The sequence below is a fragment of the Sus scrofa genome, chromosome 1 (assembly GCF_000003025.6).
Source record: "Sus scrofa isolate TJ Tabasco breed Duroc chromosome 1, Sscrofa11.1, whole genome shotgun sequence".
NCBI classification, from domain to species: Eukaryota; Metazoa; Chordata; class Mammalia; order Artiodactyla; family Suidae; genus Sus; species Sus scrofa.
Window position 1 is genome coordinate 159529082 of NC_010443.5, and position 13643 is coordinate 159542724.

The following is a 13643-nucleotide window of genomic DNA, read 5'->3' on the forward strand; positions in this document are numbered from 1 at the left end:
TTTTGACACAATTATTGATTTCTGAAAGTAGCTTCTCAAAAGTAGTCTTTAAAGTCACTCTTGTATAATGAGAATATTTCTAGGCTAAACCTTTCTAGTCATATCTTGGTGCGTTGTAACTCATCATCCTATTCCAGACCCCTGGTCAACATCAATATTCTCATTGGCTTCTCCTTAAAACAACAGTAATTTTTTTTGTGTGTGTGTGCCCTAAAGCTGTGGTTGAAGAGAAAGACTCTTGAAGTCTTCTACCTCAAGAATATAAATCTGCTTTTATTTATTTGTCTTTTTGCCTTTTTTTCTAGGGTGGGTCCCTCCACATATGGAAGTTCCCAGGCTAGAGGTCTAATCAGAGCTGTAGCAATGCAGGATCCAAGCCGCACCTGTGACCTACACCACAGCTCATGGCAACACCGGATTCCGCTGAGCGGGTCCAGGGATGGAACCCGCAACCTCAGGGTTACTAGTCGGATTCCTTAACCACTAGGCCACGGAGGGAACTTCTAAATCTGCTTTTAAAACAGACATAGAGCTTTCACTCCTGCCAGGGGCCCGATAGAGGACAGATACACCTTCAGAGGCCAACACTAAAGTGTTTAATTGGGATCCTAGAGAGGAGTGACACTCATCAAGCTTTTTGTTTCTTGGTTGCCGATTTGTGTGTGTGCTGAGTGACAGCACATTTGGAAACACTATTAATAGGTTTTATTTGAGGGCCAAGTCAAGGAGGTCAGTTGAGTACATTGTGAATCGTGGTAGGTCACATTCCCCCCAATTCCCTGCCCCCTGCCGCCCGCCGCCGGCGGCCCTGTGGTTCATAGGGTTTCTGTTTCGGTTTCATTATCTGGCAGAAGCGCTTCAATGAGCTATCCAGAGAGGTTAGAATGGGATTTCCTTCCCTGTGGGCAAGACTGTAGGACAGAAAGACAGCTCTATTCCAGCAGCCTGCAGAGGCTGCATGCTTTGCTGCTTGAACCCTGGTTCTGGACCCAGGAGAGCTGGCAGGCTTAACTTTACCATAGCCCTACTCGAATAGACTTTCGAGTTTTCACTCTGAATAGAAATTCTGTAGGAAGGCAACGGAGTGCATGGAAACCATATCCTATACCAGCGACCTTCCTCCTCCACTCTATTTTGCAGTTGACACAAGAGGCACGTCTAGATTTTCTTGGAGGAACTACGCATTCTAAGTATGTCCCTAAGGTAGGAATTAGGTTTCAAGGTGGAGAAGAGGGTCGGTCCTGAGGTCCCCTATGGTTCGCACTGCCATATAACCCTCAGGGCAACACTCCCTGCACTCCTGCTCCCTGCACCCCATCCTAGAGAGCCAGGCGGTGGGGTGTCATTCAGGCTTCAGTCCCTTCCTCTCCTCCGCCAAAGCAGGACCCCGCCCTGCCCGGACCACGTGAACTCTTAGGGGCAGCCAGAAAGTACCAGACGTGACGCGGATCCAGGGCGTCTTCTGGAAAGGATCTCAACAGCCCCCTCGATCGGTCCCCAAGTCCTGAGCTGCTGACGGTCCCCGCCAGCCACGGTTCTCGCCTCAGCCCCGCCCTCCTGCCTGCTGAGCTCGGCCTCCTGTCACACCTGATTCCAGCTCAGGTCCCACTCGCGCGCCTTGGAAAAGACAACGTCGAGGTCCCGGCAGAGGTTAGGCACTTGGGGGCAAGGCCAGGGAGCGCATGAGGAAGGTATGCAGCTCCTCAGTCTGGAGGTGATCTGCTATTCAAGACAGACAGATAGATGTCCCGGACAAGCGCTGGGAGGGGGCGGGCTTGGGAGGAGAGGGAGGAGGAGGAGGTGGAGCCGCCGGGGAGAGGCGGTGCCGCGGGCGGCGGAGCCCGGCCTCCCGCCCCCACCCATTTCGGTGCCCGAGTCTGGGCGGTGACACAAAAAGCTCCCTCCTGGAGCCAAGCGCCTGGCGGCGGTGTCCGACCGGGAGCGCGGAGGGCGCCCGGGCAGGTGGGCCGCCTCCCGAGGGGCCGAGCAGGGAGCTGGGGCTGCAGGCGCTGCCGCCGCGCTCCTCGCGCCCGCCCGGCAGCCCGCTGCGCGAGTCTAGCAGAGCCGGTGGCCGGCGCGCTGGGACCACCCGGCGATGCTACCGCTGTCGCTGCCTCTGTAGCAAGCACCCGAGACCGCTGCAGAGGGAGGTTGGTGAGTTTCGGTTTGTTTCTCCTCTCTGTCCCTCCGGGGTCGCGGGTTGCTGGAAGGGCGCGAAGGGATGTCTGCGCCCCCATGGCGGCCGCACCCGGAGCCAGGGAAGCGGGAAAGGGGAGGTGCCGCCTAGTGTTTGGGGGGGGGGTGTCTTTTGAACCTGGAGGAGAGTGGCAGGGCCGCAGGGGTCCCGGGAAGGGCAGCGCGGAGCGCGGCGGGGCAGCCCTAAGGCTCGGGGGAGGTGGTCCCTGGAGTTGCTTTTCTCCCGAGCGCGGGCGGAGTTGGGCTGGCGGCTGGGGCTGGGAGCGGCGCTGTAGCGGGCTGGGCCGAGTCCTCGGATGCCCCCTGGGGCTATAGTCCTGGGGAGCTGGTCTCGGGCCCGCGCCGCACGCGCCCCTGGGGTGCACGTTCGTGCGCGCGCGCGTCCCAGCTGAGCTCCAAACCCGCGTATCCTCCGGGATGAGCCCCTCTAAAGACCGTAGTCGAGCTCCTTACCCACTCCTAGAAGTTGCCTCTGTGGTCCATGGGCCTCTCTGGGAAGGAGAGGGGGCGGTGGCGGAAGAGATGTTGGGGGTCTTTTGTGCAGACCCACGCGCTTGGGGCGCCTGCTCCTGAAAGGGCAGCGGCAGGACAAAGCACTGGACTCGTGGGACGCTCCTTGGGAGGTGGCGGTCCCCAATCCCGCCTAGGGTGGGGGATGTGTGGGGGGCGCGCCACACGGTTTTGGAGAGAGTAGAGAAATTGGCAGAGCAGAGTGACGGTGACTTGAAGAGGTGGCGGACCGGGGCGAAGGAAATGAGGCTGCTGGCGAACGCCCCGCTGGTGTGTCTGTATGGGCGGGTGACTGGGCGCATTCCCACATAACCTGGTTTACCTAGTATATTTTGCGTATGCCTCGAGATGTTATTCTATGCCTTCTCGTATTCCTTTTTTTCTGAGGGATTGTCATTGCTAGTAGGGGCTCTACCTCCGGAGGATAACTTGGAGGCTGGGGAGACTGCAGAAGAGGCGGGGGGAGTGATGGTTATTTATCCTATGGAGACAATTAGGAAGCGTTACGCCCCCTCCGCGGCCCGCGGGCCAGCCACACCTCCGCCGCCTTCCCACCTCCCCCAGGGCACTTACTCCACAGCCGCTGTTCTGCCCAGAGAGGATGCTTGGATTTCTCTGCTGCACGTATCTAACCCTTACTGCGTGTATTTCACTGCAGGCTGAACAAAGCTCAGGCTCAATTGTGCTTCCTGCTTGTCAGCCTCTCTCCTCCTAAACGCGTACCATTTCCACTTGATGTCATCACGCAGAAGGGGGTGAAAGGGATTCAGTGACAGATTCAGGTAACCCCCAATGATCTGGGTAGTCTCCTGGGTGTCTCTGGGTCATCTGAGCCACCGGTGTTTGCACGGGGGTTGTTTGGGTGTTTTCTGCATCACACAATCCATTCTTATCACAGAGGAGGAGGAATGGGGGCTGCTGAAACTCCTGGTTCAGAGAAAGAAATTGCAAATGACTTTAAATCTTCCTTTGGAAGAAGCCATTGAGGGCAGGCTGCCTTTGGTGTCCTATAAATTCCTCCTGGTTCCCTTTGATGGGAACATTGATATAATAAATGCATAGGCAGTTGTATCTGAATGTGGGGTTCGGTTGTGTGTCTGCTTTCTTATCTGTAGTAATACATTTTGGCTTCATTCTGTAAATGGGATATCGTTTCTTGAAAAGGAATCCTTGTAAGGCTGATTATAAATTTGACCAGTGCTCAGTCAGGACCTTGGTCAAATGTAGTAACCTTATGAAATCATGTCTCTCTCCCCATCTCTTCATTGTAATGGTGTTTGCAACATCAAGAGGGACCTGCCAGTAGTAAGCTACTGGGAGATGGAGTGGGGGTGGGGGGTGGGGCTTTGGGGGAGCAGAAAGAGAACAGAAAATGGAATTTTAGTTAAGTTTCCATTTATATAGTCATGAGCCATTAGGCTCTCAGTCTGCATTTTATCTTTAGGTTGTTGATTCTTTTCCAAAAACTCTGGCCTGTTTCTTTTCTTTCCAAGGATAGTTTTGTTTTGATGTCAGTCTAACCAGATCTGGGGTTATCTTGATAAACCTCAATGGAAACATAACCTTCAGACAGATCAGGACATCTTGGTGTTGGTGTTGTCTCCTAGAGGGCAGAGTCCTGGTGTCCTGCATGAGAGACAGGGAATAAGAATATGTATGGAAAGGGACTCAAGGTTTCTTTTGTAGGAAGAAGGGATGTCCGAAGACCAGAGGCTACTGGGCTGTCTATTGCACTGCAGCAACAGCATGGTATCTGTGGCAGATCCTCCCTTCACCATTCCCCCCATCTCTTAAAAAACAAAATTGGAAAACTTGAAAGATGTGTCATTGCCCTCTAGGTAGTTTTGTTTGGAAAGGTGACTTTAGAAAACCTCAGTGATGCTGATGTTTGATGCTTGCAGAGCATTCAGGTATCACTAGGAAAAGTCGATGAGTTATCAGTCAGTCCTGGCTGAAACAAAGACCAGTGTCTTGGAAAGATCAGATTTGTGGTGGGGCTAGAGTAGAGGTATTTTGACAAGTAAGTAATTTTTATGTCAGCAGTAATGCAGGGTGTGTGCTATGTTCCCACAAGAGAAGAAGCCACATGGTAGGATAATAGGGAGTGTAATAATGCAATAGAAACAAAGGGTGAGGGTTTTTTTTTTAATGGCAAAAAATAAATACCTCACACACAAAATTCCACATGGGGAAACAGCTGCCTGCACATGTAAATGCATGTCCAAGAACAAAGATAGCTATAGTGCAGGGTTAGCTTTCACGGTGGTTTTTAATTGTGTCTAGTAATAAATCATAATCAAGTATTGTATTGATGTTTAATTTTTTTTTTCTGTAGGTAGAGGTTCTCTACTCCCAGATGTCAGCAGTTGTGAATTTTAATTTTAAGTTGGAGGAACTCTAGAGGTTATGAGACTGACTTTGGCTTCCAGAGCTGAGTCCTTTCTATAGCATTCATTTAGTTCATTTAATTCATTCAGCAGGTGTTTATCAAACACCTGGTAGATAATGGGCTCTGTGAGAGCTGCCAAGGGGTGGGCTGGGGCTGGATGTGGGGGACGTATAAGTGAACCACCTTCAGGGAGCTTCCAGGGGAAGGAGAAATGAAGATCCAATTCTAAATTAAGTTCAGTAGAAGCTAGAGAGAGAGGAACAAAGAGGAAGTATTGGATTTCAGAGGAGGGAGCTTATGATGATTCAACCTCTACTTGAATGCCTCTTTCATTGGGGTTCTCACTACTTCACAAATGGCTGGACCTGTTGTCAGAAGATGATCTTTTCTTAGACTCCTCAGCTGAATTCCATGAACGGTTAGATTTCACTGTTGGTGAGCGGTCATTCTCTTTTCATTCCTTATTCTCTCAGAGTTGTTTGGACCTGTCATCTGTTGGCACCCTCTGGATTCTGAGGTATTATTCAGGCCCTGCAGCCCTTGAATTTTGAAGTAAATTCTGCTTTTCTGTATTATCTGATTTAGAAGACAGATGAGAGGGGGAAGTCTGCAAGTTTCTCTCTTTTGTAAGCAGTGGTGTATCAGCAGAATAGGTTAGGTTATTCTGCAGTAACAAATAAGCTCTGGATCTCAGCGGCTAGATAGGGTTTCTTTCTTTCCCATGTTGGGTGTCCAACACAGGCAGCAGGTGAGCCCCTCTCATGTTAGTCATGGAAGGACCCAAATTGGTGGGGACATGATCTTGATGTGTGCTTGTAAGATCACTGCAGCACGGGAGAAGGAAACTCTAGAAGACCTTGCTCCAGCAGTGACACGATCTGACCTGGAAATGACTTACGTTGCTTCAGCTAGACAAGTCCTATGACCCCATTTAACCACAGTCCGATATTTTTTGTCCCGAAAAAGGGAAAACTGGCATAGGTGAGTCACACTAATGACCTTCCACAAGTCATGTGACCCAGATGAGTTTACAAAGTGTGTTTCTCTGGGGTCTAGCTTAGTGTGTTGAGTATTATATAGGTACAGGTGGAATGAACAAAGGATACATTTCTCAAAGAATCTGTTTCTACCCCAACCTGTTCTTAACTACCTGTGTTGGTATTAGACTTCCTAATATGAATGAATGTATTCCGGTCCTCAAATAAAAAATGATGATTTTTTTTCCCTCTTTTGCCTGTTTTGAGTATTTGTTTATTTTGAAGCAATAGGCCAGGCGATATTTCCAAGGCTGATTCTAGGAGGTTCTGTGCTTAGTGTTATATAATAGAGAGGTGCTGCTTGCAGACTTCCTCTCTCTCGCCATCTGCCTCTTGTCTAAGACATCCTGAGTTTGGAACAGCTCAGGGTAGAAAAAGAGCAACAGTGGGCCTATCACCCAGGATGTGGCCTCCTTTAGCCAAGACTGCGGTGCAGCAGATAAGACCTAGAGGCCAGCGGGTGGGGGGGGGAGGGGGTGGGGGACACATTCGGGATAGTCTTGGGTCACCCTCTTATTGCTTTGATATTTAGAAAAAGCAGTTTGTTTGTTTGTTTGTTTTGCTTTTTAGGGCACAGATGTGGCATATGAAAGTTCCTAGGCTAGGGGTCAAATCAGAGCTTCAGCTGCCGGCCTACACCACAGCCATAGCAATGCTTGGATCCGAGCCACATCTGCGACCTACACCATAGCTCACGGCAATGCCAGATCCCTGACCCACTGAGCAAGGCCAGGGATTAAACCTGCAACCTCATGAATACTAGTCAGGTTTGTTACCACTGAGCCATGACAGGAACTCCCTAGAAAAAGCAATTTGGATGAGAGGTGTTTTTTGGTCACAAGGTAATAAAACACCTGAGAGTTCTGGGACATTCAAATTCACCAGCAACCATGTTGACTACGAGGGTGGTAAATTGTAAAGCCTTCTCTGCCTCACTCTCCCTAAAAATTAGTTGGGTGCTGTGGAATAGGCATTTCAAGGGGCTGTGGGTTAAAGCAGCTGGCAGCTTGTTGAGAGAGATTTTGCTGTGGAAAGTGCTGGTCATGCAAATATCTTTGTTGTGATAAATGTATGTGTGGATTAGAATGCTGAGGATTTGACAAGTACCTTTTAAGCATAAGCATGAAATTGAACAAAACAGTGTTGCTTCTAGCTCCGTCATCACCCTATGGAAGTCATTTTTACAAAGATAGCTCTCCAAAGAGAGGTGATGTGATAAAGTGACCTAAGAGCTCCTGAGTCACAGTGACCAGAGGACCTCAGTGTTGGCCTAAGATTGCAGAGGCTGCCCTCTAATCCAGCTTCCCATGAGAGACAACGTGTTGCACCCACAGGAGTTCTGAAGTGGGCATGAGCTCCTGAGAAACTGGTGGGGAGATCTAGACCCAACCCACCCAAGACTTCTAGGAGCCCACTCAGGGTGCCTGGGGTCAGGCTGAAGGTGAGGTGCTGAGCCAGGGGGAAAATTGTGGCTTGGAGGGTTAAGAATTTGACTAGGATCCATGAGGATGCAGGTTTAATCCTTGGCCTCAATCAGTGGGTTAAGGATCCTGTGTTGCCAGGAGCTGCCATGTATAGGTCATAGACGCGGCTGGGATCTGGCGTTGCTGTAGCTGTGGCATAGGCTGGCAGCTGCAGTTCCAATTCAACTCTAGCCTGGGAACTTCCATATGCCAAGGGTGCAGCCCCAAAAGAAAAAAAAAGAAAAATGAAAATTGAGCCTTGAAGGACTGGTCTTGAAATATATCTGGGAAGCTCCAAAATACCTGTCTACATTTTGTTTGGCCTCCAAGTCTCTTCCGCTTTACTTTCATGATGCAGTCGGCCATCCAAGTAGAAGATGCCGGTGGAGGAAGTGTGGTTCCTAGTCCTGCCAGTCGAGATGTCTTAGGATCTGAAAAGAGGAAGGTGTTGCTTTTCCTGATCCTCCCCTCAGAGCTTTGGGAGTTACACCGTGTGTTCCAGGTTAAAAAAAGTACGTGTTTTATGTTTAAGGATTTTCTCTTTCCAGTTGCCTTATTATCCTTGTGAGATACAAGGAGAGAGGCCTTAAGTAGCGTTTGTGCAACTTGCCTTTCCCTTGGGTAGTTCCTGAGGCCTGGGATTTCCTGGTGGAGACCCAGTGTGTCTGCTGAGGACTGAAGCACAGTCTTGATGGAGTTGTGGGGGGCCCACCTGTGACCTGGCAGGGAAGGGGTGAGTATGAAAGGATGTCTGATTTAGCACTCAATTTATTAATTCCTGCATGGTTAAAACCCATTGCTGACATCCTGCATGGCAAAGGTTATTCCGACATCCGGTGGGCTACCTGGCAGAACACACATCATGCAAGGAAGGGATTGATCCAGTGCAGATGTGCTGCTTACGGGGCCAAAGCTGGGATGAAGTGGAAGCACAGGACGTGTCCTGTGCTTGAGTTCTTTCCTCCACTCTCTGCATCCCCGCCTTATTCCTACTTACCAAAAAAATGTCACTTTTCTGCCTCACTTTCGACATATAAATGCAGATTATCACACTAAATGCACTCCTCACTGAGGCTCTACAAGAACCAGTAAGGTTTTGGTAAAAGCTTTGATAGATACTGTGGAAATAGGGAACGTTATTATTAATGTTGATATTCTGCTTATTAACAGAGTAACTGACCATGCTTAGTGACCGTTCCCATGTCTTCCTTGATTTCCATCCCCACTGCCACATCCTTGCTGAGAACCTTGTTTCTCTCACTCCTGACTTTCCCACCCTCACCTCTGACTTTTGCTCTACCTGACTTTAAAACACCACATGAACTGGGATGGTTAGCCCTCCAGTCCCCTAAAATGCTTGGCACAGCCTCTTTTCTTAATTCTGGAACATTCTGTGGCCTACATGACCTCTCCCTCATGATACTTCATTGTTAAAGGTGTGACTCAGCTCTTAACTCTCCTAAAAAATTGAACTCTATCCATCTCTTTAGCTCATAGGAATCCATGGCTCCTCCAAAGAAAGTTCTCTGGCAAAATTACCTGTCTCTCATTTTACTCACATCTATTCATTCATTCATTCATTCATTCTACAAAGGGCACTTATCCTAGATTGTCATGTATTATTACCTAAGATGAAAGTGTCTTTTTCTTTCTATTTAATTGCAAAGAAGAGAAACCCATTCAGGCTAGTTCATGCAAAAGGTGGTGTGTTGAAAAGATATCCCAGGATGTCTTTTGTTATCAAGCCACATATCACAAGTCATTGCTCAGCTGAAGGGGAGGGTGAGGGTGCCAGTTCCTTCTAAGGGGACTTGTGGGCTGGTGGATGTAGAGATTGAAACCGGTAGGATCTCAGGTCTTTTACAAGTTCCTTAAAGATGAAGACTAGATGAAATTTGACCCTATTTTGTATTCTCCACTATGTAAGGGCTCGATGAATTCTCAGTCATTGATAACAGAGAAATGATTTTGATCTACAGTGATAAAGGAATTATAGATACTTTTGGCCTGTAGAATTAAAGGAAGTCAAGAGAGAAACTTATTTTTAAGAGCTCTCCCTACTTGTATTTAATAATGGGTAAATGTTGAAACAGATTACAGTTGCCAGGCTGCAATGTGCATACCAATGGTTGGGAGGTGAACATTCTCATCATCATTCTAACAAAATTGTCATTGGCAGCCTGTTTTTCAACTTGAATTGGCCAGCTTCTTCCAAAACAACAACAAAGCAAACCAAAAAACCGCTCTTTTTGGTGGCATACAATAAACAGCATTAGAGGTCTACATTCCACCAGGCCAGCCTATAGTCTCAAGGAGCAGACCCTGCTGTTTGGGGTTGACATGAGTGGGTGACAGTTGCCCACAACTGGCTACCACACCTCCCTTCCTAATTAACTTGTGGCCATAAGTGCTTGTTGGGAGAGACATCTGGTTTACCTCACCTCCTTTGATTTTAGACTACTCATTCACATGATGGAGAGTCTTCTTCAACACTCAGAATGCTTGATCATTATGGATAGCATTATTATGAAAAAGGAAATGTGTTCAGCTGCTTGGAGAAAATGGCCAGGAATACATTAACATTAAAATAATGTTCTCAGTTTGACAGATAATGAATGGCGTTGAGATAAATGTCTCAAAAACAAAGTATCTGGTGTGATATTCTTTTGCAGTTGTATTGCCCTGAGGTAGGTTTGCAGATTGCTTCCTTGCCTGTTAAATGAGATTAAAAGTGGTTGGAGAGCCCATGGATAGATCTCTGTACTTTGTTTAGAGAATTTGCCCCTTTGTTGCATGAGACAAATGATTACTGTCACATTAAGTGAGTAACAACAGCAAATTCAGCTTTGCAGGTAGAGAGGTGTCCTTAACTGGGGTAAGTACTTGGGCCTCTACCTCTGTCCCATCCCACTAACACACTTCAGAAACTTATCTATTCACCCATGATGGTGGGTTAAGTAGCCTTTAAAACACTGAACATCAATAACTTAAACTGCCTATTGGTATACAATTGTATTTGTTAAGTTTATTCAAACATTGAGTGCCTACTGCTTGCCATGCAAAATTCTGCCAAATTCTAACCAAGATCTCTTGCCTTGCCTTAATTTAATGTATGAGTTTCACTCATAATTAATTCAGTTTTCTGCTTTAAAAAAAGTTTTTTTTGTGTTTTTTTTTTTTTTTTTTCCATTTGCAATGGCAAAGCTAAAAGTGGAGAGAATAAAAGAAGGATATCTGATACTCTCCTCTCTCAGTTCTTGATCCCTTACTATATAAGCCCACTTAACTGGATCCTAATTCAATTGCATAGTTAAAAACATGGAACTTTTTTGTTTCGTTTTGGTTTTAGTGTTTTGGCCCTGCCCCTGGCATGTGAAGTTCCTGGGCCGGTGATCAAACCCAAGCCACAGCAGTGACGTGAGCTACAGCAATGACAACACCATATACTTAACCTGCTGAGCCACCTGGGAGCTCTTAAAAACATGGAACTTTGAAGCAAGATAGGTTGGGTTCAAATGTGAGCTCTGCCATAATGACCTTGAGTAAATAAGGTCTGAGTGAGCCTCAGTTTCTTCATCTGGGAAATGGAGGTCAGTCAAGCTCAATGAGTTATTGTGAGAGTCAGTGAGATCATTTATATAAAGTGTGTAGTGTGTTGCATAGTAACAACTGTTATTAACGTCCGTTATATTCAGTATTCACCATCCACTTGGTGCTGTGTTCTGGAAATCTTGGCATGAATAGTTATGGTCTATACTGAAGAAGCTTTTAAACTAGCCGAGGAAATACCCACATCCAAATAACTAGAGCCTTTGGCATTTATGTGAGGATGTCTTTTGCATGTCATATCACTGGAGTCTTGTGATTGGATAGTGTTTGTAAAGCTTTGCTTACGAGGTGTGGCATTTAAAATGCTAGACCTTATCCAGAGGAAGCTGTGAGGTTCTGAGGCTGCCCACAGGCAACCCAGGCCTTCCTTAAAGGGCCCGGCCCCCTTTCTCCTGGCCTTACTCCTCTCCAGCAAGTGAGGGGCCTCCTGTAATGTAACTCCCTTTCCTCAGGTCTGGGTTCTTGTGGGGTAGGGTGACTCACTGATTCTGCTTGTTCAGAACTAAGAGGAGACATGGGGGAGGGACTTTCCTTTTTAAAAACCAGTACAGTCCCAGGAAACTGGGGCTAGTTGGTTACCCTACTTAGGGGTCCTGTCCTTGTTCTGTGATTGTTGTTTGCATCTGGAAGTGGGCTTTGTGGACATTTTCACACGGTTTAGAGACACAGCCATCATAAGGGAAGGGGCAGGAGAGAACCAGGCAGAGTGAGACTGGTGAAGGCAGCATGGCTTTGTCAGTCTCTTTGTTTCTTTATTTCTTTTTTTTTTTTTTTTTTTTTTGTCTTTCTAGGGTTATACCCTCGACATATCGAGGTTTCCAGGTTAGGGGTCGAATGGGAGCTGTAGCTGTCTGCCTGCACCACAGCCACAGCAATGCCAGGTTTGAGCTGTGTCTGCGACCTACACCACAGCTCACAGCAATGTCAGATCCTTAACCCACTGAGTGAGGCCAGGGATTGAACCTGCATCCTCATGGATACTAGTTGGCTTCGTTACTGCTGAGCCATAATGGGAACTCCAGTCTCTTTATTTCTCAATCTGCTTTTTGGAAGGGGATCTTTATTAGTCATAGTATTATTTTAAAGAAGAGGGCTCTTTAATAAAGGCACAAAAACTAGACTACACAACCTAAACTGTCAAGTAAATGGAATCTAAAAAGTTCCCCATAGGCAGTGGTATTTTCTGTGCCTGGTAGGGCTGTTCGCAGAGCTTGGTACTTAGTAGATACTCAATAAATACTTGCTGAAGGAATGCTGGAATCAGTTTAATCTTTAAAAAGAACTTTGAGGGCTGGGTTCCATTTGAGGCTAGATTTCAGTCTGGGCCCTTTGAAATTCGAAAATGCAGAAACCCAGATCTGCTTTGGGTTCCTTGTGCTTATGTCTGGAGTGTATTATGTATGAGCTTACACTCTTCTCGATTGTGTTTTTTTGCTTCTTGGTGGAACCACTCGGCACTAACAGCAGAGTTAACCTTGTCTTTTGTTTGCAGCTAGGAAGCTTCTGGAACGTGCCCATCTCGTAAATAGTAGTATGGGCTGTGATAGGGGTGCTTGTAGACACAGTGCCCAGTATTTTCCTCCCAAGGAAATGGGAGGGATTTCCTGATGAGTCTGTTAATTCCCAGTGGAGGCTGGGAAGAGGACCAGACCTGGCTCTGTCCTACTGAGTGGAGATATCCAGAGCCAGGCTCCCACTGGCTGGCATTCACTCTTTCAGAATCTTCATTACTAACATGGAGGATTGATTGCAACTGATAAGGCGCTTAGATAAGCTGCAGATTTTTCTAGGCTTCAACAGAGGCTTCCAAGGATAATCCTTTGTGTTCTGTTTCTTGAGAAGTGTTAACTGTTTATCCGGAGATGTTAAGACCTGTAGTGAATTGCCAGAAATAGTAATTAGTTCTCTGGTTGCCAGTTCTGTAAAGCTCATGCACAGAGCACCTGAGGGCAATTGCCAGACATTTACATCACTCTCCCCATCAGGTTCCCATGTCATCATTATGTACAACGCGAAATCATACTCATCTATGTTCCCCATAAAACCAAGTTTCTTCAGGGTCTCTTACTTCATCTAAGAAGAAAGTACACAGCTTGTCTATGGGAGGAGAATCTTTTAGGTGAACAGAATTCATTTACTAAATTGCCTTTATTTTTACCTACAAAATGCTAACAAAATGCTTCTTTGCAGAATCCATAGTTTACCTTCTTTTTTCCCCCAACAGCGGAATCACAGCTACCAGAAATTGTAAGCCTTGAGTTTACAATAAAATAGTAAATAAGATATTTGAGAATTGCGTCTCATGGGAGTTGTACTTCCCTATATTGATGTATAAGAAAAATTCATTGATGTATACAGAAAAATGTCCTTACTAAGAAGTTAAAAAGAACACCCGTCAGCTTTCACCCTAGACTTATCACACCTTATTTGTGAAATCTG

At 46.8% G+C, this 13643-nt stretch overlaps 1 protein-coding gene across 9 annotated transcripts in view; it reads left to right on the forward strand.

The window, feature by feature from the left end:
- Positions 798-13643, forward strand: part of RNF152 (ring finger protein 152) — a 76153-nt gene continuing 63307 nt past the window's right edge. The window contains exons 1-3 of one of the 9 annotated variants that reach the window (XR_002344876.1): positions 1705-2150; positions 3365-3488; positions 7954-8107. Coding sequence is in view for 1 of the 9 variants with exons in the window: in XM_021095206.1 (XP_020950865.1) it covers positions 1744-2150; positions 3365-3479 (522 nt within the window). In the remaining 8 variants the exon portion in view is untranslated. 9 annotated transcript variants of the gene reach the window in all.